We start from the raw sequence: 27,743 nt of genomic DNA on the forward strand, positions 1-27,743 counted from the left end.
GCTATCATATTGTTCAGTATATTTTTTATAGCACTTACTATAATTTAAAATTCTTTGTATTTATTGCCTATCTCTTCCCACTAGAATCTAAGTTTCTGAGAGCATGTGTTTCTTTTTATTGTTGTTGTTTATTTTTCTTTTCTTTCTTTTTTTTCCCTGTGGGAATGTGACAGTCTATGGAATGCCTAGAGCCTAGTGAGTGTGTAATGTCTTTTAAGTAAAAATAAAAAACTGAATGGATGAAAATAACACATATGGCCATTACTTATCCTGTTTTCACTCTTTTTTTTTTTTTACCTCTTCCTAAACATATGGCATGAATAGTGGGGTATGTCCTATAGCTTTTCTTTTCTATTTTAATTTTTCCCTCTTTGTTGGCTTCTTTGTTTCTCAATGTAATCTTCTGTTTTACAAATTCATTATATATTTGTATTCATCCTACCTTTGTTCTTTATATTGTATGACACACTAGGTTCAGGTCTATATTTTAAATGTTTCATATCTATAATTAAATATTTTTATTATGACGATCTTGACATCAAAAATTTTATTTTGCAATGTGACATCATAAAGAAAAAATCTCCGGTTTTATTCTTAGATTTTAGAAAGAAAGTAAATTCAAGTTAACTCTATATATTTTTTAGTTAGCTTATGTCACAATAGTGAGTTGCCAAATAATGTTTCATAAGTATTCATTTGATCTTCAACATGAATCTATAATGTGGATAGGGTGTGAATTCCCATTTTTCAGATGAGGAAAGTGAAGTTCAAAGAGGTGAAGTAAGTGGGTGGCTGATCTGAGAGTTAAACACTAGTCTTTAGTTATTACCTAGTGCAGTTGTTTTTTCTCACTGTTCAAGTTTATCCCTGAGTATATATCATATTATGAGAGTCATGATTTTGGGGTTTCTCCAATTATCTCTAAAAGGTGTTTAATTTTATTGGTTTGATTGTCAATAGAGAAAACAACAGGGGCAAGAACAACAACAATAAGTGGTTATGATGTACTGGGCACAGTTTTAAATGCTGCACATGTATTAATATATTTAAATCTCTTATAATCCTGAGAGCAGTCTATATGCATTTTGCAAATGAGGATACTAAAGCACAAAAAGGTTAAGTAACTTTTCCATATCACATAGCTAGTAAGTGGCAGAGTTAGAACTATGCACCTAAAAATCTGGCTTGTGATCATTACCCTAACTGGTAATAACAGAAACTTTACTGCAGCTTGTAGTTTACAGTGAGCTTGAAAATGTATGATCTACAATACCAATCTGTAAAGAAGGCAAGCAGGATTTTATAGACAAACAGTCCTAAGTTTCAGAGAGGTGGTTCGGTATCTGACACAGACAGCAAGGAGCTAAAATTATACTGAAATTCTTCTCATATCTAATTATATCTCTGTTCTTGAACCATGTTTTATTATCCCTGATTTTATTATCTCAGTGTAGTTTCCTTAATATGTTTTTCTTCTCCAGTGAATTATATTGTTGTGGGCTTAAAACAGACCTATGCCCTACCCGGGGTCGGCAAACCGTGCCTCGCGAGCCACATGCGGCTCTCTGGTCCCTTGAGTGTGGCTCTTCCACAAAATACCACGTGCGGGTGCGCACGTACAGTGCGATCGAAACTTCGTGGCCCATGCGCAGACGTCAGTACTTTGTGGAAGAGCCGGTGTTTTGTGGAAGAGCCGGTATTTTGTGGAAGAGCCACACTCAAGGGGCCAAAGAGCCGCATGTGGCTCACGAGCCGTGGTTTGCCGAGCCGCAGTTTGCCGACCACTCTGCCTAGCCAGTTTGGCTTAGTGGGTAGAGTTTAGGCCTGCAGACTGATGAGTTGCAGGTTCGATTCCAGTCAAGGGCACATGCCTGGGTTGAGGGCTCAATCCCCTGTGGGGTGTGCAGGAGGCAGCCGAGCAATGATTCTCTCTTATCATTATGTTTCTATCTCTCTCCCTCTCCCTTCCTCTCTGAAATCAATAAAAATATATTTTAAAAAACACAAAAAAAAACAGTAATTAAGTACCTAAGGAATATTTTCTCTCTTAATGTTCTTAATGTTCTTTAACCACATCTCTTACAGTTGAATTGCGATGATTTCAGGAAAGGAGAAAGAGATGGGGATTTTATCTGTACCTTTGATAATGCAGCTGTGTGTGGCACAGATGGGAAAACTTACAGCAACAGATGTGCCCTGTGTGCTGAGAACATGTGAGTATTCTCTGAAGCAGGCTCTCTCCCTACAGCATTTTCTCTGTATAATTACATGACACATTTTTTCTTATGGTCTTTAATGATTCATTTTGTGGGAGTTAGTCTTCCATAAATTATTAGAACCACTTCTTTTACTACCCTTAAAGAAAAATATTTATATCACTTTATGTTTTACAAAGCACTTTTGTGTGCTATTTATCAGATGGTTCTCACTGCCTCTATGAAGCAGATATATATATATATATATATATATATATATATATATATATATATATATATATATATATCTGCTTGTATGTATAGATATGCATATATCTATACATACATGCAATGTACTACAGACATTTATCTATTTTCTGTTTATCTATTTCTGATTGTATTCTGTTCTACAGGGAATTATTTAATCATCAACTTATATTACGTTCTCAGTAATTTATAGTATTAGAGTAGGTAATTGGGACTCTTAATGTTGAACTTTCTATCTCTTTAACCTTCACCACATCAATAAAGCATCTCGCTGTCCTATATTTTGTCCCATTTGTTCCTTCTCCACCCTCAATACTAGGTTTGGTTATTGATTGTATTCAACTAACAAGATAGCATACTTGCTTTGCAGGTTCTGGCTTGTGACCTCAATCTTTAATTGTCTGCTCTACAGTTTTTGTAAATATAACAAACAATGTCTGAGAAGAGTGGTAAAGGCTATGAAAGAGATTTAGTCTTCAAGGTTCCACAAGCTTATCCCTCCTTGTAATAAGTATCTTAACCAAGGCAACACTGGATTAAATCACTCCAATCCCTCACATGACTGCATTTTCAGAAATACACTCTAAAATTAGATCCTCAACTCTTACCAAGGGACAACATAAAGAAACAGAAAGCAAAAACAGACATGGGAAGAGCATACTGTTTTTTATTAGATATGTGTTTTGTAACACTGCTGTGAGCACACTGCACATTTAGTTTCTACTCTGACTTACATGGGGAATCCTGTGGTAGATTCTTTAAATCTCTGGTTCAGGTGTAAGTTTCTCCCCAGCGTTTCTGGTATGCTTCATGTACTGTGCAGTGAGAGTCATACTGCTCATTGCATTTCTTAGCTCGGTCTACTAGAAGACTCTGGAATCATGTGGACTTTTATATTTTTGTTCCCTTCAGCTGATATTTTTTGATATAACAAGTTTCTTATCACTTCACTAAGTTTTTACTTTTCTTGTTTGTATTGTATTTTTGTTGTTATATAAATGCTTTAGTTGCAAGCTGCCTTATCTTTATAGAAAGTAGGAAGTGTGTCCTACATTTATGGTTCTATGTTTTCAGATACGCTTTAAAGCTCTATTAGATGGAATAAGGTTAATTATTAAGACTTCATGAACTTTCCATGAAAAACAAAGGATGGTATAATGGGATGCTAGATACTGTAAACTTGAATTTGTTTATTAAAACCAAGAACAACAAAGTTCCTTGGGGGGCATCTAATATCTAATTACAAGCTTTACTTTTTCCCACAATTCTGATAAGGTCCCCTCTGGACATAGCAAAACAAATCTGGAAATAACATTTACAGGTGTGCACCTTATTGCCCCGTCAATGTGATTTCATTTCTGTGACTCCAAGTTATAAACCTAGGCTCTCCTTAGGGTAAGTAAAGAAAATAATGCAATGTGACGCCTGTTTTCAAGAGCAAAGAATCATAAAACAATGAAGATAAGTTAACACTCAAATGATGAGAAGTTCTGTGATACTAAACTGCTGTCTCCAAACTTTCAATTCCAGTAAAACCAGGTCCCAAGTCGGCATAAAAAACGAAGGGGAGTGTGAAAGCAGTAATCCAGAGCAGGTGAGCACAAATGTCAGAGGGTGGGAAACAGTGGGGCTGGGGCGCTGACTTCGAAGAGAAAGAAGGCTCTTTGCTCCTCCTTCGTTGGTGGGGTGGTTGGAAAGAAGTAATTCTTGCTGTGCTTGAACTGGGATACTGCTTGTTTGACGAAAAGCAATTGATAGTTTCTGAAACTAGACCAGGTTACTTTAGTAGTTAGACCTTTCAGCTCAATTTCAGCTTTCTATGGAAAGACAGGAAGGAGGGAGGGAGGGAGGGAGGGAGGGAGGGAGGGAGGGAGGGAGGGAGGGAGGGAGGGAGGAAGGAAGGAAGGAAGGAAGGAAGGAAGGAAGGAAGGAAGGAAGGAAGGAAGGAAGGAAGGAAGGAAGAAAGGAAGGAAGGAAGGAAGGAAAATTCGTTAAAAGGGAACTACCTGTGTATAAGGCATAATGTTTTGAAAATTAAAGGTCACTACCCTCCTGTCACTCACCTAAATTGAAATCCCGGCATTGTCACTTGCTGTCAGGAGACCTTGGGCAAACCCCTTAACCATCCTGTTCCAGTGTTTCCATATCTAAAATTGAGATTTGGATTAACTAGCTTCTTTTTATGCTAAAATTCTGTGAGCCTTTGATATTAGGGGAAGGAAGTGAACATCTCACTATATCACAGTTGACTTGTTCTCACTGAATGAATTTTCTAAGTCAAGTTTTGGTGCCCTTCTTATAGGCACCGGTGATTAACTCCATCAAGACTTTTAGCATGTATTTTAAATTTCTCTTTGTCTGTGTGACCCAGTAGATTGTGAGCAAGCTGAGGGCAAGGACTGTGTTCTACCTTAGTTCTAGTACACAGTAGGTTATCCATGTTTACTAATAAGTGAATTAATAAGTAAATAAGTTCCATACTTCACCACATGAATTATACGGAGCTACCTCTGAGATTGCTCTACATGGCTATTTGCATTGGACAGAGAGGCACTGAGTTCTATAAAATTTCTGAAAGCAGCATTGTAAGCATTACAATCAAGGTGGCAAATGTCACATTTCTTCTCCTGTTCTAGGATGTCTGTAATGCTTTTCGACCTTATGTGAGGGATGGAAGACTTGGATGCACGAGGGAAAATGATCCAGTTCGTGGCCCTGATGGAAGGACACATGGCAATAAGTGTGTGATGTGTGCTGAGCTGTTGTGAGTATCACCATCCCCAAGCAGGCCAAGCAGGTGGGCTTGATGAGGATGCCCTTGGTGGATCTCTCCACAGAGAGATCAAGTCCTTATCATGCAATCTTTTGTCTTCATAAGGCAAAATTGCCCTTGCTCCCAGAGTGGCCTTTCTCTTTTTAATTCATATCATTTGCTAAAGTTTCTTAAAAGGAGTGGATAAGGTGGTTATGTTAGTTAGTTATTAAATTCAAGACTTAATTTGTTCCATATAATGACTTGAAATTGCACAATGTCTTATAAGGCATAATGTTTTGAAAATTAAAAAGCACTTTCAAATGGAATAACCTAGTTCAGTCATTTGACATGCATTGCTTTTTTTGGGCAGGTATTAGAGACTTACTACAATGAAAGTCTAATTTAAAATAATAATGATAACAATGTCATGTGGCTGAATTTCTTGTTAGTATAAAAGATGGAATTTATGAAAGGGAAGAACTGTTAGGTTAATCTTTCCCAGGGTGCCTGACATGATTCTGAGCACTGAGACCCAGGTATGAATACGATCCAATGAGTCTTTAATATTCTGGATGTTCAACAAGATATAGACTCTAATCTGTATGCCAGCAAGCCTTATAGTGCTCTGTATATATCTCTGGGATCTCTAAAAGCTGGTCAGAGAAAGATTTACAGATTAATAAACTTCACACCTGCCTTTGAAAATTAAAGTGTACTGTTGTAGAATTCAAGGGCATGTCTTAACAGGTTTACAATATAGTGATTATAACTGGTTTCTAGACTGGAAATCAGCCAAATTTTCACTTGTTTAGAACTAGGAGACATGTGCTTTGGTTCAAACCTGTACTAATTCTGCAGCTTTCATTTTCTCTTTATGCACTAGCCAAAAAGGAGAATTTGACCTCCCTAACTCTTAATTTCTTTCTCTGTAGAACTAAGATAATAATGTAGGAAGATACTGTAATTAGATAATAGATGATATGAAAGGACTTAGAAGCTCAATTTCATGTAGCTTTTATTAACAATAATGCTTTTACATAAAGGCAAACGAAATACTTTACAAGGTATAAAAAGCTATACATAGGGTGTGGGTGACAATATTTCCAATACTCAGTCTGGTTTCACCTTGTCACAGCATTGTTTTAATGCTCTTGGTTCTGCCTGTTAAAGGGAATTCTTCTGACAATATGTTTGTCAATCAAGTAGTCACACCCATCGAGTTACACAGAACAAAGCTTCTAATTGACTGTGAGTGAGTCAGTTTCGCACCCTTCCTTATCTTTAGTAATTTTCAGGCTCAGGCATTCAAGACAGAGAAAAGCTTGTCTAATCTAAGTGGATCAGTTTAACAGGTTAGGGCAAAAGATATAAAAGTGCTTAACACAGAACTGGACACTGAAATAGGATCGAGGTATAAACTGACGAAGTGTTTCATTCTTCACAGCTTAAAAGAAGCTGAAGAAAATAAAAAGCGACACGATGAAACCAGAATTCGACGAAGTGCTGAAAAGGTAAATTACTCACCAACACAACTGGGTTCTTGTGGCTATAAATCTTAATAAACATATGCTTAAATGTTTGAGGTCATTTAATAATGTCATTGTCCTTCATTATCACATTATTCTTTCCCTTAATTTCACAATTCTCCAAGTTCACAATTCCTAGTACAATAATTAAATTCATTTTTAAAACAGCACTTCTCACCTAAAGCTCAAAATATGAAATTTCCTCTTTGCTTAAAAAAAAAAAAGAATGTAAGTCAGAAAGTTTAGGCAAATTAAATTCCACTTAATTTTCATCAGACTTCTCTCCGGCTTTTGTGTAAATTAATCTTGCTTTGAATAAATTATAAAAAATATAACAATATAAATTAGACAGGAATAACTTTAAAAATAATTTTTTGTTATTTAAGACCTTTATTAACAGCTTCTTACAGTTTGTTGATGTTTTTTTGGGGGAAACCAAATTGTAAAGTTTTATTACAAATTAAAAATGAGGTTCTAAGTTAAAAAATTATAAAATAACAATAATTATAGTCTTTTGAACAAAATATATCCACTAGTATATTTTATGTATAATCCCATTTACAAAGGTCTTGCTTCTGTTACATGAAAATTTCAAACAAATATTGAGCTTGTGGTTTTAAAAATACACCCACAATTAAGTTTTTAAGAATTATTAGATGATTTAATTTTCCATCTAGCATGAAAATGATATTCATTTTGTTAATAGAATAGGCATTGTAGGTGATGCAGCCTGATTTCTTAAATCGCGAAGCCTAATAAACCTACTTTCAGTAAAAGTGATAGCAGTTACTTTGCTAAATAATTAAAATTATTGATGCTAGCCTTTTGTTGAGGAGTCAGAGCACCTAAGTTTTAGACTGAGCTCTGTCATGCTCTTGTGTGTGAAACTGAGCCAGTCATCTCTTCTCTCTGGGCCTCAATTTTTCTTGGCAACAGAATAAAGAGGATGATTAAATGATCTCAATTCTGCTTTCCTGTTGGTTTGGGATTCTAAGTCTTGCACCTTTATGTTCTAATACAAGTATAAAATTCTTGTGGATTATAGGGCACATGTTTTCCCAAGGGAAACACAGATCCAGTTTATGATAGTCAAGGCCTGACCTTTCACTTCATATTGCTACTCAATGAAGCAAAAATCTCAAATTTCATAGGGTATTCAGTGTTTCAGTTAAGAAGCACGAAGCATTCAGAGTTGTCAACAATTTGTTCAATACTCACTGAAATTTGAAAAGCAGTTCTTTAGTGGTGGTTGTTAAACTTCAGTCTGAAACCTTGGGTCAACATGTGATAGTCAGCATTTTACTACTCTGTAAATACAGAGAGTTCTTTTCCTTTGTCTTTCATCACATTTTGTCTATTTTTCCCTCATCCTCTCTGTGGCTGGGGTCATTGTTTTGGTGGGGTCACTGGACAAGATTATGCTGAATAGGACAGGTTTATAGTGATGGCTCAATATCTGCCCCATAATTAAACTGTCAGTGGGTTGCTCACAAAAGTATTTCTACAGAATCTCCTTGGGTGAATCACAACTTATAAACTGAAATTATCATTGTTTCTCTTATGGGAATCATTGAGCATTGATTTTATTACCATGTTATGATTACCAGGTGACTTCTGTGTCTGTATTCCTAGATTGTTACAACCAGGAAGTTTGGAGCACACCCATTGCTCCTCCAAAAACAAATATCTTTTTATTAGGAGGTAATTAGGATTCCCTTTTAAAGTATCCTAAGTAATATGTATTTTTTTAAAAAAGAGAATTCAAATTTTTTAAAAGGTCCTAAAGAACATCTGTTCCAAAAACTTCATTGTGTAGGTGGTGGGATTTGGGTCTCAAAGGTAGTGAGATTTTATGATGGTCCCCCAGTGGGTTTGAAGCACAATCCAGCTGCCCAGGTCTCTGACTCAAACCACACTTTATGTTCATGTTTTCTTGGCTGAAATGGAAAAATGAAAGTCACAGAGTTGAAGAGAAGGCTAAAGGGAAGCATTTTTGTAGGTTATATTATAGTAATATATGTCATCGCAAAATATGTTTATTGATATAGAGATTCCCAAGTCTAGAGTAATGTGTGTGTGTATAAACTTACCCCACATCAAATAGTAGTTTTCAAAACTACTAACAAAAACCAGAGAATACTGAACCAAAGCATCAAGAAATCAGTACAAACCTTTCAGATTTTGCAGGGAAGTCACAATCTTTTTAAGGTTTTTTAAATAAATATTCATCTTGATATTCTATCTCTCTAAGAAAGGGAGTGAATGAAAATTAGAGTCACTCTTTCTAAGGTGTCTACCTATAATATTATAAACAAACATCTATAAAGGAGCAGAATACACAAAAATGATGCACAATTCCATGGAGAAAACAAACTAACGTAAGCCAAATGCTATTGGATACCATCTTATATTTTTTCCTTACCAACTAGTTTGGATTATTCTTGACTTGATCCATATTAAGTAGCATGTAAGTATCTCACCTCATAGCTTCTATATTCTCATTGTCAATTTTTATTTTATTTTATTTTATTTTATTTTGTTTTGGCTGCTGCATTTTGTTGGCATGCCATGAAAGATTTTTTGTTTGATATTTTTTCACAGATTTGGAAGTTAACAAGAACTAGTTAGTTTTAGAAATACTTTCTCAACCTTATCCTTTCTAAGGCTCTTTTACCTTTTAATAAATATACCACATAGCAAATACAGGCACTGAGTAATTTCACAATGTAATTACTTTTGTTAATTCTCATTAATATGTAATACGTGTTTACCAACACCTTTAAGATCTGACATTCTTTGACTATGAAGTTCTGGTATAAATTTTCTGTATCAAAATGTAGAAACGTGTTCAATGTAATTGCTTGTCTTTTTAAAGGATTTTTGCAAAGAATATGAAGACCAAGTGAAGAATGGAAGGCTTTATTGTACCCGGGAGAGTGACCCAGTCCGTGGCCCCGATGGCAGGATGCATGGCAACAAATGTGCCCTGTGTGCTGACATTTTGTGAGTACAGATGCGGTTTCTTTGGAATGATTCAGAAGGTGAAGTGGCGATTGATTGGAATGATGAATAAGAACAGTGTTGAGCCCTAACCGATTTGGCTCAGTGGATAGAGCGTCGGCCTGCGGACTGAAGGGTCCCAGGTTCGATTCCGGTCAAGGGCATGTACCTTGGTTGTGGGCATAACCCCAGTAGGGGGTGTGCAGGCGGCAGCTGATCTATGTTTCTACTCTCTATCCCTCTCCCTTACTCTCTGTAAAAAATCAATAATATATATATATATATATATATACATATATATATATATATATATATGTATGTATATATATGTATATATATATATATATATATATATATATATAATCTCCTATCTAATAAAAGAGAAACATGGTAATTAGTGTACATCCGCTACCCTTCCCATTGGCTAATCAGCAAGATATGCAAATTAACGGCCAGCCAAGATGGCGGCCGACAGCAAGGCAGCTTGAAGCGAACATAAGGCTTGCTTGCTTCAGTGATGGAGGAAACCAACGCCCCGCCTGCCTTGCCAGCCTCTGAGCTTGCAGTTTGAAACATTGTTACAAATATAGAAGCTAAAAAAAACCCCAGAAACCTACTTTCAGCCCGCTGGGATCTCAGAGCTGGAGTTGATACAGTGTTTCGATTATAGAACCCAAACAAACCAGATACCTGCTTTCAGCAGCAGAGGCCTCAGAGCTGGAGCCAGAGCTAAAGCTGGCCCAGAATAAAAAAAAGGAAAAAAAAGAAAAAAAGGAGCAGTTGGGAGCTGAAGTCACCCGCCAGCCTGAAAACAGCCCTCAGCCCCTCACCCAGACTGGCCAGGCACCCCAGTGGGGACCCCCACCCTGAAGGGTGTGTGACCAGCTACAAACAGCCATCATCCCCTCACCCAGGCTGGCCAGGCACCCCAGTAGGGACCCCCACCCTGATCCGGGACACCCTTCAGGGCAAACCAGCCGGCTCTCACCCATGCACCAGGCCTCTATCCTATATAGTAAAAGGGTAATATGCCTCCCAGCACTGGGATCAGCGGAGCTGAGAGGCCTCCCAGCACTGGGATCAGTGTGACAGGGGGCAGCGCCCAAACCCCCTGATCGCCCTGCAGCTCTGTGTGTGACAGGGGGCGGGGCCACAACCTCCCTATCCGCCCTGCTCTGTTCGTGACAGGGGAAGGTGCCTCAACCCCCTGATCAGCCCTGCTCTGTGCCTGATAGGGGGAGCTCCCCAACCCCCTGATCGCCCTGCAGCTCTGTGTGTGACAGGGTGTGGCGCCCCAATCCCCTGATTGGCCCTGCTCTGTGTGTGACAGGGGGTGGCGCCGCAACCTCCCCATCGACCCTGCCTTGAGTGTGACAGGGGCCAGTGCCCCAACCCCCCAATGGGCCCTACCCTGAGCGTGACTGAGGGTGGCATCCCAACCTCCCAATCCCCTCTGCTTTGTGCATGACAGGGGGCGGCGCCCCAACTCCCCAATTGGCCCTGCTCTGAGCCCGACCAGGGGCTGCACCTAGGGATTGGGCCTGCCCTCTGCCACCCGGGAGCAGGCCTAAGCCAGCAGGGCGTTATCTCCCGAGGGGTCCCAGACTGCGAGAGGGCACAGGCCAGGCTGAGGGACCTCCCCTCCCCCCCCCCCCCCCGCCCCGAGTGCACAAATTTTTGTGCACCGGGCCTCTAGTGTGTATATACACATATATAAAAGAACAGTGTTGTGGTGAAGATTTGTTGTTCAGATTTTTAGAGCAGTTTTATGTTCTCTACAAATCATAATACCACCTACTAAATAGATCCTAAAGATGTTTGTCTATTTCTGATTACAAATGGATTTTATTACCCGGTGAAAAGGCTGGATAACAAAATACTTCTTAACATTTCCTCTCATGAATTTTGTAAGACTTCTATGAGATAGTCTTAGTACGAAATGAGGGTAAAAGCAGGTACCAAGGCTTTGTTTCTTTCAGTAACTTTCTCATTGTGATCATCACACTTTCTTTAGATCCTTGAACTCTCTACGTTCTTTCTTTGTGCTCCCCTATGCCAGCTTGTCTCAGTCTTGACCAGTTAATGTCTTTTCTTCCGAGGATTGCATTTTAACGTTATCTTTCCTTGGATAAGACCTCCTAAAATCTCTAATTGAGATTCAATTCTTATAATTCTTATTGATTTTATTTCATAACAATCATGGTAGTTGGTAACTGGAAAACTTTTTCTATGACTGCTTATTGACTGTCAGTCTTCTCTACTGGGCTATAAGTTCCAAAAGACAGGATATGTGTTTGTTTTGTGTACTACTGTGCTATATGCTAAGGCTAATGCTTGCCAAAAAAATAGTTGCTAACTAAATGTTGAATGACTATATGAATGAAGCTTAAGGCTAAATAGCATAAAAAAGCCATGGATATGAGCGTGTGCACACACACACACATGCACACACACACACACACACACATACAACCAAATGAAAATGTACCATAAGAGGAGAATATTCAGGTATGAAAATACGATGACAGATGTAGGACTCATTTTCCCTTTGAGGTTTAAGGTATCTTCTTAAAGAAGGGAGAACTTACATTAGGGAGATTTAGAAGAAAGGAAGATGATTTTTTTTAAAAAAAGATCATTACAATGAAAGGACATGGCATACATGAAGGCAAAATGAAAGAAAGGGATTCTTTGGGGAAATAGTGGAGATTTCAATTTGATTAGGGACTTTAAGGTGATCGGAAAATGTTTGTACAAGAACTCAGGAATATCTAGCTGTTTTTCCTCTTGTGCCTAAATGATAGTTTTATAAAATGAAGATTTAAAGCATTATAATCATTTATTTGCTTTTGTTTCTTTCTGCAGAATACGGCGTTTTTCAGAAGAAAAACATAAAGCAGATGAAAACCTGAGAAAGGCTGAAGAAAAAGTTAAAGTTAAAAGAGAAATCGAGGTGAGGATTAGTTTGATCAATCTAATTAGAACTTTTATGGTATGTATGTGTATGTGCATTTTACTCTGAAATACATTTTCAATATTGGTTCATTTTTTCTTCACTACTAATAGGTATTCTGGAAACTAATTTATAGTTATTATTTTATAAGAATTATAAGAATAAAATAATAACTATGATATTACAATTTTTAAGCTCTATTTGGAGGAAATTAATCAAGTCATATTAGTAAAATAGTTCCCTATTCCTAAATGAAGGTATATATCAAAGCATTACCTGACTCCAATTTTTCCCTTCCTTCCCTTTCTTCCTTTCTTTTTTTCTATAGTTTCCCTTATTTCAGTCTCTAGTCACTCAAGTCCTCCACATATCTCGCTGGATAGTCTTTCTAAAACAAAGGTTTGATTGTATTCTTCTCTCCTATAAATATTTATCGTTTTCCCATTTCCTAAGAATAAAGTCCAAATTCCTTTCAAAATTTAGGGGCCTGGTTTTGACTTATCTTCAAGGTCTCCTTTTTGACCAGTTTCCAAACCTTTCTCTCTTTGCCCACTATTTCTTTAGCCACTATGCTCATGACAACAAAGGATTCGCTTGAAATAACATGTCCTTTTATGCCTCTATGTCTTTGCATATAATTCTTCCTCTTGAAGGACTTTTTGCCACATTGTGTTCCTGGAAATTATCCTAATGATACAAATCAGATATAAGCTCTTTTCTGAACTTCCACGAATTATTCTTTCCTTTGTGCTTGTATGCACTTAATTCTGACTTGTGCCATCTCTTAGCTTTTTATATTGTAATTCCTTATCTTTTTCACTTGAATGATAGAAGAGCTAAACCACATTTATATTTATATCCCCTTAACTTAAAAAATTTGAGGATGAGCCTAAATCCTAAAAGTTTTATTTTTATTCTTAATTCCTCTTTTTAAATATTTTTTTTGTAAAGAGAATCCAACCTATGAGGGAAGGTGGGGGGTGAGGAAGTAAGAGATGAACCAAAAGACTTATATGCATGCATATGAGCATAACCAATGGACACAGACCAATGGGTGAGGGATTGTGGGGGTATGTGCTGGGGGTTAGGGTAGCCTAAGAGAGGTCAATGGGGGAAAAAGGAGATTTATGTAATACATTAAACAATAAAGAAATTAAATTATAAAAAAGAGAATCTAAAGTTTATAAGCATAAAAATAAATCTCGACTATCTCATTTCCATTATTCAGAAACTCTGCAGCGAATATAAGGGTCATTCGAAGAATGGAATACTTTTCTGTACCAGAGAAAATGACCCTGTTCGTGGTCCAGATGGGAAAATGCATGGCAACTTGTGTTCCATGTGTCAAGCCTTCTAGTGAGTATAGAGCTTTAGATTGTCAAGAAGTAAAGGGACCTTACAGCTAAACTAAAAAACTAACTTGTTTCAGATATGAGGAATCTGTGGCTTGAAATAGGGAAGTGAGTTGAGTAAGTTACACTGAAAATGTTAGTAACTAAGATGGGAGTAAGTACCTAGAGCTATTTATTCCAAGGTATCTGTTCTGCCCTCATTTGTCACTCATTCTCTTAGCACTGGAACGTTCTGATAAGCATGAACTTGTACAAATACCAAATTTTTCCTACTGTTGAAATTTCATATTTGAACAGTTTATACAAGTTTATAGGCATCTCATCTTCCAGAGGCATAAGGGCCCAAAGTTAACACGTAATGTAGAAATTGATTACTAGAGTTAAAGTTGCCCATGAAACAACCATGAACCTTATAAAATTACAATACATGTTGCTTTATATAACATTTTTCACTAAGTTACAATTGACAGCTTACTTTCAAAATTTGGAGCTACTCTTAATTTATGTGATTGAGCTTAGTTCAAGTAATTGATTCACATTTAGAATCTATGGCCTCTTGATTGTTTGCTAATCATGCATGGTTGAAATAACATCAGTTAATTATACATATCATGCAATTCTATTGTTCAAAGCAAATTTAGGCTCATTTGGTTTACCATGGTACATGTGGCCTTTTTCTACCCACCATACATTTTGTCTTTAGATAACATAGCCATGAGTAAGCAATACATTTAAGATGAATTAATAAAGTTAGTGTGCATGATGAGGTAGATAGTTCATAGACTTAAGGGGAAAGACCTTGACTAGTTGTAGTCCTACCCTGAAAGTGTAGCCAAAACTCTCTCTGCCTCACCTCCTGTCATGAAACGAGGGGACCAGTTGATACGCTTTGTTACGGCCACCTTCAGCCTCCAGGTGTAATGTCGCCACAGTACTAGTTTTGATAATCTCCTTTATGGACATTAATGATGTTTCTTTTCTGACCACAGGCAAGAAAGGTAATTTAGAGAAAGCAAGTTTTCCAGATGCACAATTACACTCTTTCTCTCAAAGTTAAGCAGAAACTATGAAGAAGTTATGGTATCTTGCCATACTGGAGGCTGATTTGTTGCTTCTCATTGGTATGTAGTGATAAAAGGACAAAATCGCTTCTTCCTAAGGAGGGAGGACAGTTTAGCAATGCAGGAATATCGAGAAATTATTACCTGTATATTTGTTCCTATGGCTCCTCTCATTTTCTCTCATTCAGCCAAGCAGAAGCACAAGAAAAGAAAAAGGCAGAAGCAAGGAATAAGAGAGAACCTGGAAAAGCACCTTCATTTGCAGTGAGTTGAATACATCCAATAAGTCCTACTTAGCATGATAATTTGAACATACTTCAAAGAGCCTAAAGGTTGGAATGTTGCCCTATAGAAACCCCAGAAAATCTTAACCCTTCAATCTGGGGATGACATTGACAAGAATGCTGTGGGAACTTGATCTTGCTGATTCTTGCTGCTTCTGAGACTAACCATGTACAATAAAAATAACTTATCTGAAGCCTGAAAAACTGAGTTATAGTTTCACCAATTACAGACTGTGCTGACTTTTGCTTACCACCTTTCAGAAACTCTACATGCATATTTTCTACATAAGAATTTTTGAAATTTCACATCTGAGATAGGATAAAAATACCTTAATCCCACACATCAAAAAAAGCATAATTTTTAGCCTGGCCAGTGTTTCTCAGTGGTTGAGCATCAACCCTGCACCAAGAGGTCCCAGCTCGATTCCCAGTCAGGACACATGTCCCAGTTGCAATTCAATCCCCAGTGGGGCATGCATAAAGCAACGGAATGATGTTGTTTCTCTCTCATCGATGTTTCTATCTGTCTCTCCCTCTCCCTTTTTTTCTCTCTCTCAAATCAATAAAAACATTTTTTTTTAAGAAAGCATGATTTTTACCTCTGAAATGTCACACTATCTGTTCCCATAGCCTTATGTAAGTTATTATCACCTATTGTTTTGATGATGAGTCTCCTAATCTTTCATCTAGGTTTTGTTCTATCCCTTTTCCAGCTGTCCTCCCACACACAGCCAGAGTAAAGTTTCAAAATATTATTCGGGTCACAATACTGCTCTGCTTAAATCCACAAGTAGCTTGTTACATATTTGATCAAGGATACATCTCAATCTTCTTGTCTCCTTATTTGGCTTCCTTTTTTTTTTGCCATTGACCCATTCCTCCCCACTCCCCAGGCCTTCACCCCAGTGTTGTCTGTGTCTATGGGTTATGCCTCTATGCATATAAGCTCTTCGGTTGATCTCTTCCCTCCCTCCTCCCCTTCACTCTGAGGATCCTCAGTCTGTTGCATGCTTCCATGTCTCTGGATCTATTTTGTTTGTCAGTTTATTTTGTTCATTAGATTCCACATATAAGTGAGATCATGTGATACTTGTCTTTCTCTGACTTATTTCACTTAGCATATTACTCTCTAGGTCCCTCCATGCTGTCTCAAAGGGTAAGAAATCTCTCTTTTTTACAGCTGCATAGTATTCTGTTGTATAAATGTACCATGGCTTTTTTTATCCACTCAACTGGTAGGCACTTGGGCTGTTTCCAGATCTTAGCTGTTGTAAATAGCACTGCTATGAACATAAGGATGCAAACGTTCTTTCTGATTGGTGTTGCAGGCTTCTTAGGATATATTCCTAGAAGTGGGATCATGGGGTCAAATGGCAGCTCCATTTTTAATTTTTTGAGGAAACTTTACCTGTAATCAGAAGTTGATGTTATTTTATATGCCATGTAGTTTTCTACTTGTATTTCTCAGTTTATTTTAACAATCCAATATGCATATTCTCCAATCCATTAAAAAAGGAGTAAATCCTATTTACTCTTCGTGGTCTTAATCAAATTATTCTTGTTCCCTGACATCTCCCCTGCTTCCTACAATCAGATTTCATGGTCCCAACTTCTTGAGTTCTCAGATTTTATTGTACCTCTATGTTCACACTTATTTTATTCTGTTTAGGTTATAGTGGAGTTAACTTTTCTATTTCTTTTAATATATTGTGACATCCTAGTATGTCTTATTTGCTCCCATCTCTTAGCAACTGATGAGTGTTATTTGTTTAATTGAACTTTATTTATTTTTTTATTTTTTTTATTGCTTAAAGTATTACAAAGGGTATTACATATGTATCCATTTTACCCCCCTGTTTAATTGAACTTTACATTTGAGAGAGAAACAGCTAAAATCCTGGGCTCAAAGAAACCTTACATTAGTTTCTGCCAATGCAGATGTTTTGATCTGCTGCTTTGACTAGAAATGAAACAAATGTCCCACTTATTTCTCTGTTTTGACAGGAGTTGTGCAATGAATACCGCAAGTATGTGAGGAATGGCAAACTGCCTTGCACCAGAGAGAATGACCCCATCCAGGGCCCAGATGGGAAAATGCATGGCAACACGTGCTCTATGTGTGAGGTCTTCTTGTGAGTAGTGCTATAGCTGGAAAATGTGGGAGGGTTTTGTCCTTTCTTCTGTTTTTCCTTATTTTTTAGCTTTGATATTTTACTTTATAAGTTGGGTTTGTTTCTTATCAATGGCATTATTGTGCCATATTTTTGCACCATGTCATAATTATGTAAGAATAATTCCCATATCTCGATCACTGATTGGTTAAGCTCCCATGAAGTGAAAAAAGATGTAGACCAAGGACCTGACCTGTGCAGAGTGGAGTATGAAGTTATCTGAAATCACACCACTGATCCCCAAGCAAACAAACCAATATGCAAAGCAGTGCCTCAGTCCATACACAGAACCTGGAGGAATGATTTAGAATAAGGAATGACTGGGATCTGGTGGAGTTGACTCCTCTCATGTATCTTGTCAGCTTGAAGAGCTTTGTTGAAACCTACTCTATGCTCCTACCCCCTAAATTTCTCCCTCATAGTAACCAGAACTTTTCCTTCATCATAGTAATCACAGTCAGTAGTTGTAAATTTATACATGTGACTATTTGTTTAACGTTTCTCTGTTCCACTAGATAATTATTATTATGAAAGGGATTCTAGAAAATGTAAGCACTGAGTTCAGATTAACCTTCTGCTTCATTACTATGTTCAATTATGAGAGAGCTACTTCAACAGGAAGACAAAAACATATTTAGAGGAAATGGAGAAATGCATGAAAACCATGGCCTTTGACAATTATGAAGGCTTAGCACACTTAGTCAAGGGAAAGTCGCAGCCTGGAATTGTCCAAGTAGTTTTTGTCTTTAAACGTGCAAACAGGACTAGTTATAGGTTGTCTCCATGGGTGAAAGTGGGGCCAGTGAGTGGAACCTGTGGGAGACAGGTTCGGCTCAATGCCCGGAGGCGCTTTCTAAAGCTGAGGACTTCAAGGATGAAATGACCTGGCATGGGATTTCAAGGATGAGATAGGTAGAAAATTGACTGGCAGATTAGAGCAAAGCTAGATAATAACCAGAGATACAGTTGTGAGTACTGGAAGTTTAGAAAACCACCTCTGACTAGGTTTGACATCCTTAGTCTGAATTTATTAGTTCTATGTCCTGTCAGTTTTCTCATCTGTAAATTTGGCTTAAAATAGTACTTCTGTTACGTGCACTTGTGAGAATTTCATTAGTATGAGTGCAAGGTTAGGCACAGAATTAAAGTACTATTAACTATAGCAATTAAATGTTATTTGAGATCAATTTCAACCTGGAGATTTTATGACTTCTTTCTTTCTTTCTTTCTTTCTTTCTTTCTTTCTTTCTTTCTTTCTTTCTTTCTTTCTTTCTTTCTTCCTTCCTTTCTTTCTTTCTTTCTTAATCACTCTCTTTTAGCCAAGCAGAAGAAGAAGAAAAGAAAAAGAAGGAAACTGAATCAAGAAATAAAAGACAATCTGAGACAACTTCCTTTGAGGTGAGGGGACCTTCTCCAAGTCAGAGGCATGTGGACCTGGGATCCATAGATGGCATTCAGTGAACCCATAAGTTCCCTGAAACTGTAGGAAACATGCGGACAGTTTCTGTTTGTGTGTTTGTTTACATGTGTGCATAGACACATATGTGACTATTTTTCAGTTGAGGATCCATTATTTCATCACTTAAAAATATTCATGTCTTCAAAATTAAGAACTGTTCTAAAATAAGCCAATTGCTGATCCCCACTTAAGAAAAAGTCCAATCACCAGTTATTCTTGCAATATGATCCAACATGTGTCCAATACCTCAATTTGCCTCCTCGATTTCACAGGAATTGTGCAGTGAATACCGCAAGTATGTGAGGAGTGGCAAACTGCCTTGCACCAGAGAGAATGACCCCATCCAGGGCCCAGATGGGAAAATGCATGGCAACACCTGTTCCATGTGTGAGGTCTTCTTGTGAGTAGAGCTCAGAGCTTCTGAAGGAGTGGGGAGATAGAACTAAGAGAAATTGTCAAACAATTGCAAAAAATACATTTTCCTCTTCAGTGTAGCATTCAATTTTGGGTGTCACATTTAAAAAAGCTAAAAAAAAAAAAAAAAGCACAAACTCAAAATAGCAAGTAGAGAGCTTTCAGGTAATTATTGTGATGTAAAAAGAAACAGAATAATTTCTTTTAGGATATTTCAGAACTCAGAATCTTTTATTCAGAAAAGAAAACACTCTATGATAATCTTACACATTGCTTTTAGTTTTGTGCAGGATTACCAGCTGAAATAGGAAATGGAGGAGATTACATGTAAAATATCATTATGGTACACAGCAAAATTTAGAAAATTTTATTTCAATTTACTACCTGCCTACTCATTTTGTGTGACCTCAAGGAATAGAATTAAAATGGATGAGAGCTATGGGGGACAGGTCTGAGTGCAACATGAAGATGAACTTTTTAACCGTTAGAGAAGGAGGGGCTGCTTCGGGAATGGTGGCTTTCTTGTGTAGGAGTTGGATGCCCATTTAAAGGGGACTAAGGTATCACTGTACCATAAATGACATGCTATGTCCCCGAAACAAGCCTATAATTCTCTAATAAGTCTTTTGATCTTTGTCCAAAGGGATACTCCAATTTATTTTCTATCTGCCAGAATCTCTGGATTTAGGATTTAGTCATGCAGTCTTTTCTGGTAGAAAACAACAAAACCCAGAAGATTGATCCCATAGCATTTGGACCATGGAAGCACTAAACATCTGTTAGACGGAAGTCAAAATAGTGACTATGTATTCAATGTCATCAGGATTAATTGAATGCATATAATCGTCTCGTTCTTGCGAAGAGCTTTGCTACCTAATCTCATTTAATCTTATCAACAACCATGAAATAAGTTCTGTATTATTTTAAGTTTTAGATGGAAAATTAAAGGCTCAGAGAGGTTGTGAATGATAGAAAAATAAACATGATCAACCTGTGGTAGTTGTATTTAGCTGTGTGTTGGCATGTTTCAGTCTTTTTTTCTTTACCTCTACATTAATCACCCAATGACAGGAAGTCATTCTGCCATCTACTGGTCAACTCTGGTACTTCCTGTTAATTTCTCTGGGAAGAAAAGGCTTCTTGAATTTTTTAGTCAACGTAGACTAATGATAAAGTTTAGATCAGTTTTCCTTTTAAATAAGTATGAGAAACCTCACAATATTGGAGCTATATAAATAATATTCTTCCATCACTCTCAAATTCCATATCCAAAAGAAACAAAGTTTTTTCACCTCATATTTTATGGATATGTTAGTGAAGGGTATTGACTTTCTTGAGAATCAAGAAAAGGCTCTATAGCCTTTTTTTTTGCACACTTCAAAATCATATTAAAACACTCTTCAACTTTTAAAAAGTTTTAATTTGCCCTAACCGGTTTGGCTCAGTGGATAGAGCGTCGGCCTGCAGACTGAAGGGTCCGAGGTTCAATTCCGGTCGGGGGCATGTACCTGGGTTGCGGGCTCATCCCCAGTAGGAGGTGTGCAGGAAGGAGGCAGCTGATCGATGTTTCTCATCGATGTTTCTAACTCTCTATCCCTCTCCCTTCCTCTCTGTAAAGAATCAATAAAATATATTAAAAACATTAAATTATAAAACTTTTAATTTGATTAATGGGCAGGTCTTATGTTGATTGGAACATAGTAAAACATTTTCACAAGTTATTTTATATTTCTCTGTCTATATAATATGATTAAATTGCTTGTGTTGTAGATTCAATTATGCTATAGATCCATTCACTGAACTCAGCTTGCAACCTGTTAGTTATCCAAAATGATTAAGAACTGTCACTCTCACTTCACTTACATCATATGCCAGTTTTTGGAGAAGTCACTGTTAATAAGGATTACAATGATGAGAATACCAATCACTTATACCACTTTTGTCAATCATTTTTTTATGGACCAGATACTTATTCTAATTGCTTTAATGTATCAACTCATTTCAGGCTCACAACAGTCTAACGAAAAAAGTATTCTTATTACCTTTCCTGTCTTTCCTTTATCCTCCCCATTTAAAGATGAGGAAGCTACAAAGAGATTAAGAATTTTTTGTGCTTCTTATGCAATCTGGCTTGAGTTTTTCCTCCTAACTGCCATGATATATTGCTTCTCAAAAACCAAATATTACCAATTTATAAAGAGTGGTTGCAGATGCAAAAGAATCAGCAAATACATTCTTATTGCAATGTATTTGCTGGGAAGCTAAACAGACTTATTTAGTAAGGAACTTTCTCTTTCATCCCATTCTCTTGAGGAGAGGTGAGTCATTCTAATCTATTCCAATAAAATTACAAACAACTATGATTGGATCTTTGGTGTTACTTGAGAATAGTCAAAGCAATGAATGGTCAACTGGTAAATGTGAAGAATCTATTCAACTGTACTAAGATTCATTTCTTCTCTTTTTCCCCATCTCCTCATCCTGTTACTTATAGTCAACAAGAAGAAAGAGCAAGAACAAAGGCTAAAAGAGAAGCTGCAAAGGTAATTTTCTCAGGAACGCTAGTGCTATGCCTTGGCACTGTTTTTCTCTGTAATAGCATTCTAGCTATCTCATCAGCAATGTTTTCCTGTTCAATCTTCATGCCTGAAATGAACAAAAAAACCCTTTAACCTGAGGGAAAATGATCTTGATTAGGAGTTTGCAGAGGACCAATTTTATTGCATGATAATTCAAATTTTTAGTTTCATTTCATGAAAATTGGACTGTTATTAACTTTGTAAGGGATATTCTCCATATTCGGCTTTTCTTCATTTTCTGTTTTCAGGTACAGATTATTAATATCCATCTTTTTAATTAACTAATTTCAATTTATGTAATTCAAATCTCTGTTATTTATAATATAAAGTACAAGACTGTATCATTCATATTAGTCCAATTTACAAAAAAATGCGCAGATATTTATCATGTTTGTTCTTTGTCACTTCCCAAATATGGAATACTACTATTTTCACTCCTAGTTAATGATTAGTACATAAAATTTTGACTTTGACTTTCTAGTTATTTTAATCTCCTGTACTTTTTTTACATGCTTTTATAATTTTACTAGAGGCCCATTGCACTACATTCATGCACTGGGGGGCTGGTGTCCTCAGCCCAGCCTGTGCCCTCTCTCAGTCCAGGACCCCTCGGGGGATGTCCAACTGCCAGCTTAGGCCAGGGGATCAGGCCTAAGCTGGCAGTCAGACATCCCTCTCACAATCTGGGATCCTGCGCTCCTTATCACCCACCTGCTTGCTCCTTACCACTCAGCTTGCTGTTCCTTAGCCGCAGGCTCCTTACTGCTTGGCTCGCTGCTCCTTAGCGCTGCTGTGGAGGTGGGAGAGGCTCCCACCACCACCATTGCACTCACCAGCTGTGAACCTAGCTTCTGGCTTAGCGGCTGCTCCCCCTGTGGGAGCACACTGACCATCAGGGGGCAGCTCCTGCATTGAGCATCTGCCCCTGGTTGTCAGTGCACATCATAGTGACCAGTCATTCTGGTTGTTCCACCGTAACGGTTGCTTAGGCTTTTATTATATAGACTAGTGGCCCGGTGCACGAAATTCGTGCACGGGGGAGGGTGTGTTCCTCAGCCTGGCCTGCACCCTCTCCAATTTGGGACCCCTCGAAAAATGTCCTGCCAGTTTACAGGGATTGGTCCTAAACCAGTAGTTGGACATCCCTCTCATAATCCGGGACTGCTCTGCCCACACTGCAGCCACCGACCGCTACTGCCTCAGCCACTGCCTGCCCAAGATCCATGGCTGTGGGGAGAGGGCCCGCGCCCACGCCCCGCAGAGAATCAGCTGGGTGGGAGTGCTGTACGTTGGCAGTGGGGCCAAGGACCAGTCCCTGGACCCCACCAAGTGGGCCCAGCTGCAGAGGAGCCTGGATAAGAAGCTGGGCGAGCTAAGCAGCCAGAGGAGGAGTAAAAGGAGGGAGAAGGAGATGTGAGCCAGCCCTCACACCCTCTGGCCTTTTCTTAGCAAATGCAAGTGGGAGCAAGCAGCTGTCCATGGTGCTTTCTGTGCCTTATAGCTGCTCCGGTGATGTGACCAGGGCTGCATGAGCAAGCCAGGGGCCTCTGGGAGGGGGTGGGTGGGCCCAGCGTGCCATGCCTTGCGCTGAGGTGGGGGCGGGCTGCAGTGGCTGTTCTCTGGACCTTCTGGGGAGAGCCGCCCCAGGTCTGTTTTGCTGGCACCAGGGCCCCCTGGGGCTCTCCAAGGTCCCTCGCCAACTGCCTTAAGAGAACCTTTAAGAGAGGTTCCAGGAGTCCGGGTTGTGGCCTGGCCTGCGCCCCGCCCTCCTGCCCTCGGATCGCCATGGTGATGGAGGGGCGCAGGCCCTCCCGCCCTTCAGTTGCCATGGTAGGGGTCCAGGGTTGATGCCTGTACTGCGCCCCGCCCTCCTGCCCTCCGATCGCCATGGCGATTGAGGGACGCAGACCCTCCCGCCCTTCAATTGCCATGGTGGGGGTCTGCGGCTGCTGCCTGGCCTGCGCTCAGGCCTTCCTGCCCTCCGATTGCCATGGCGGGGGTCCGGTGTTGCGGCCTGGCCTGCGCTCCGGCCCTATGCCCTTCAATCGCCATGGTGGGGGTCCGCGGCTGCTGCCTGGCCTGCGCTCCGGCCCTCCTGCCCTCGGATCGCCATGGCGGGGGTCCAGGTTTGCTGCCTGGCCTGCGCTCAGGCCCTCCCGCCATCCGATCGCCATGGAGAGGGTCCGGGGTTGCTGCCTGGCCTGCAACACGGCCCTCCCGCCCTCCGATCGCCATGGCGGGGGTCCGGGATTGCTGCCTGGCCTGCACCCTGCCCTCCCGCCCTTCCACCACCATGGTGGGGGTCCGCGGTTGCCGCCTGGCCTGGCTCTGGCCCTCCTGCCCTCCAATTGCCCTGGCGATCAGGGCCACAGGCCAGCCGGCAACCCCAGCTTTCCCATGGCGATCACCCGCTGGGGGGTGGGGAAAGTCAGCCGTTGCCCACCCCCCAACTCTTGCCTGCCGCCTGGGTTGCTGATCACCATTCTTCAGTCCTTCCCCTTTTGCCTCTCATCATTGTGAGTATGCAAATTAACTGCCATTCGTGCACTGGGTGGGGGGGGGGGAGTGTCCCTCAGCCCAGCCTGCCCCCTCTCACATACTGGGAGCCCTCAGGCGTTGACCCCCATCACCCTCCAATCGCAGGATCGGCCCCTTGCCCAGGCCTGACACCTCTGGCTGAGGCCTCCGGCCCGGGCATCGGGACCCGCAGCTGCAGCGGCCCCACTATCGTGGGCTCTGCTTTAGGCCCAGGCAAGGGACTCCTAGCTCCTGGGACTGCCAGCTTCGACTGTGCCCAGCTCCCATCGCTGGCTCCACCCCTACTTCCTGCTATCACTGGCCAGGGCGGCAAAGGCGCCTGATTCTCCGATCATGGCTGGGGGGCAGGGCAAAGGCGGCCCCAGGGCCGCCTTTGCCCTGCCCCCCAGCTCTTAGCTCCCCCCTGGGTTTCCCATCACTGTCAGTGGCAGGGGGCTTCTTCCTGCTTTCCCTTTCGCCTCCCTGCATTGTGCCTACATATGCAAATTAACCGCCATCTTGTTGGTAGTTAACTGCCAATCTTAGTTGGCAGTTAATTTGCATATAGCCCTGATTAGCCAATGAAAAGGGTAGCTCGTACACCAATTACCATTTTTCTCTTTTATTAGTGTTGATAATTTTACAAGTAGCAGAACAAAATCTTTCTGTATGTAGATGTTGGATTACTCTCATATTAGAGCTCTATACAATATTTACCTTTATGTATTCTATCTCTTAGCAATAGCTGCAAAGTATAAGCCTAATAATTTATTTGGGGAAAGTTGACACAGTTTAAAAGTTTACCTTTAAACTGACTCACTTTCTCAATAACTTTCTGTTAGCTGAAGCCATTTTTTGTTGGTAATTTAGAATTGAAAATTTGTTTTATCCATAATATCTGATGAGTTGCTAAGTTGTTTTAGATTTTTCAAATGATTCTAACACATTCCTTTTTCCTCCACTCCTGTTGTTGTTCTCCGGTTTTAAGTCCACATCCCCCACTTTAACAAGTAACTTCCTGAAAGGTGTCAACTTTTCCAGATGTCATACTTGTTCTCTCTTCCACATCTTTATTTCAGATATTTCTTTATTTTTTAGTTGAGCATGTTTTTCTCTTTTTTTCTCAGACTCTAAAGACAAATCAAGGTTCAGCAATATTCTGTTTTTGCACATTATTTTAATTTTATTTTTTCCTAGCTTTCTTGAGATATAATTGACATATAACATTGTATATGTTTAAGGTATACAATGTGTTGATTTCAAAATGATTACCACCATAGTTTTAGTTAACTCCTCCACATCACAGAATTTGTGTGTGTGTGTGTGTGATAAGAATGTTTAAGATCTATTCTTAGCAACTTTCAAGCATATAATACAGTATTGTTAACTGTAATCACCATGTATGGTAGGTCCCCAGGGCTGATCTGACATATAACTGGAAGTTTCCAGAAGTTTGTACCCTTTGAATGACATCTTCCCATTTGCCCCCCTGCCCTCCAATCCCTTGGTAACCATTCTACTTTCCATTTCTCTGAATTCGGCTTTTTTTCATTTCCACATAGAAGATCATACAGTATTTGTCCTTCTCTGCCTCACTTATTTTGCTTAGCTTAGTGCCCTCAAGTTTCATCCAAATTGTCACAAATGGAAAGATTTCCTTTCTCATGAAGGCTCAGCAATATTATCAGTTCCTCTCTTTTGAGGCCTATTGATTCTTCTCACCTTTGATCTTTCATAGCTTTAATAGACTGATGTGCAACACAACATATATATTTTTCTTTATCAATTGTGTCAGCCTTCTTTTACAACTGGATGGTAAGCGCGCTCAGGAGAGTGATGAGGATGTTTACAGACCCACTTTAGTGCCAGGACAATTCTGAGTCTGTGATATCAGCTTTGAAAAGACTTACTGATTTTTCCTTCTTACGCTTTGCCTATTTCTCATAATAGGCAAAGGTACAGGGAGGGTAGAAAACTGCTCTGAGAAAATATTTTCTTCATTTTCCAGGAGCTCTGCAGTGAGTTTCGGAACCAAGTGAGGAATGGAATGCTCATATGCACCAGGGAGAATGACCCTGTCCGTGGCCCAGATGGCAAAATGCATGGGAACAAGTGTGCTATGTGTGCAACTGTGTTGTGAGTATCTACCCTTATCTCTCCCATGGAATTTCTTCATCATTAATCATCCCTGAATCTCACTATTTTTTTCCAGAAATGTATAGATTATATACTGTATGCTAGGTAATTTTAAAAGCACTTGGACAAGACATTAGGTAATGTTGAATCACATAGTGACAATGTTATTCTCTATTCAATAATCCTTCTATCTGCTAATTAAGTAATGGGTGGAAAAGCCTTAATTTAGTGCCAAAATTTCCTTAACATCTGATAACAAAGAGAGAGCAGAATTTTGATAATCTGGATGGGATGATCTCTTTGGTCTCTCTCCAACCCCTGACATTTTACGATTCTGTGAGTATATTCAGATATTGGTTAAGGTAAAACCATTTAGACAAAGGTCTTTGGTCTATTATATAAAGGCTCTTAAAGTAACCTGAGTAAGAAATGGACTAAAGAGAATCATATTTATTCTTTCAGAGATATTACTATACATAGGTGAAATAAATATTCTGAGAAGTGGTTTAGTGTAGAGAGTTAAACCCCTAAGAGGCAGGCCCATGTCATAGCTGTTTATTAAAATGTCTTCTTGGTAAGCTGGGTCCAGGGCCTAATAGGCCACTGTGTTACTCCATTGTGTGGGACAATATAGGAGAAGATCATCCTAGCCAGTGTGCTAGGTGGTTAGAGCAGCAGCCTGCACACCAAGAGTTGCAGGTTCAATTCCTGGTCAAGTGCACATACCTGATTGTGGGTTTTCTCCCTAGGCCCTGGTGGGGGAGCATTCGGGAGGCAGCCAATGCATGTATCGCTCTCATATCGATGGTTTTTTCTCTCTCTTTCTCATCCTCTCTCTCCCTCTCCCCCTCTCTCCTTCCTATCCACTCTCTCTGAAAAGCAATGGAAAAAATATCCTCTAGTGAGGATTAACAAAAATAAAAATAAAAAAATACAGGAGAAGCTAATGACATATTACCACCTCTATTTCTTCTCCTTCTTAGACTCCTAATCTACGGAGCCTCAAGTTAAAATAAATTTTGAGAAAAATATTTAAATAATATCTCCTGAAAGAGGTGCAAAGTCAGTGTTGCT

At 39.4% G+C, this 27,743-nt stretch overlaps 1 protein-coding gene across 4 annotated transcripts in view; it reads left to right on the top strand.

Moving 5' to 3' along the window:
* The window catches only part of SPINK5 (serine peptidase inhibitor Kazal type 5), a 73,805-nt gene that overhangs the window by 21,283 nt on the left and 24,779 nt on the right, over window positions 1-27,743 (top strand). For 3 of the 4 annotated variants that reach the window (XR_009453092.1, XM_059698802.1, XM_059698803.1), the window contains exons 5-17: window positions 2,086-2,213; window positions 3,993-4,056; window positions 5,099-5,226; window positions 6,662-6,728; window positions 9,619-9,746; window positions 12,609-12,696; window positions 13,925-14,052; window positions 15,298-15,373; window positions 17,398-17,525; window positions 18,884-18,962; window positions 19,296-19,423; window positions 21,932-21,980; window positions 26,542-26,669. Coding sequence is in view for 3 of the 4 variants with exons in the window: in XM_059698802.1 (XP_059554785.1) it covers window positions 2,086-2,213; window positions 3,993-4,056; window positions 5,099-5,226; window positions 6,662-6,728; window positions 9,619-9,746; window positions 12,609-12,696; window positions 13,925-14,052; window positions 15,298-15,373; window positions 17,398-17,525; window positions 18,884-18,962; window positions 19,296-19,423; window positions 21,932-21,980; window positions 26,542-26,669 (1,319 nt within the window). In the remaining variant the exon portion in view is untranslated. The remainder of the gene's footprint in view (window positions 1-2,085; window positions 2,214-3,992; window positions 4,057-5,098; window positions 5,227-6,661; window positions 6,729-9,618; window positions 9,747-12,608; window positions 12,697-13,924; window positions 14,053-15,297; window positions 15,374-17,397; window positions 17,526-18,883; window positions 18,963-19,295; window positions 19,424-21,931; window positions 21,981-26,541; window positions 26,670-27,743) is intronic. The other variant, XM_059698804.1, reaches the window with a different exon arrangement.

Source organism: Myotis daubentonii, chromosome 5, assembly GCF_963259705.1.
Source record: "Myotis daubentonii chromosome 5, mMyoDau2.1, whole genome shotgun sequence".
Lineage (NCBI taxonomy): Eukaryota > Metazoa > Chordata > Mammalia > Chiroptera > Vespertilionidae > Myotis > Myotis daubentonii.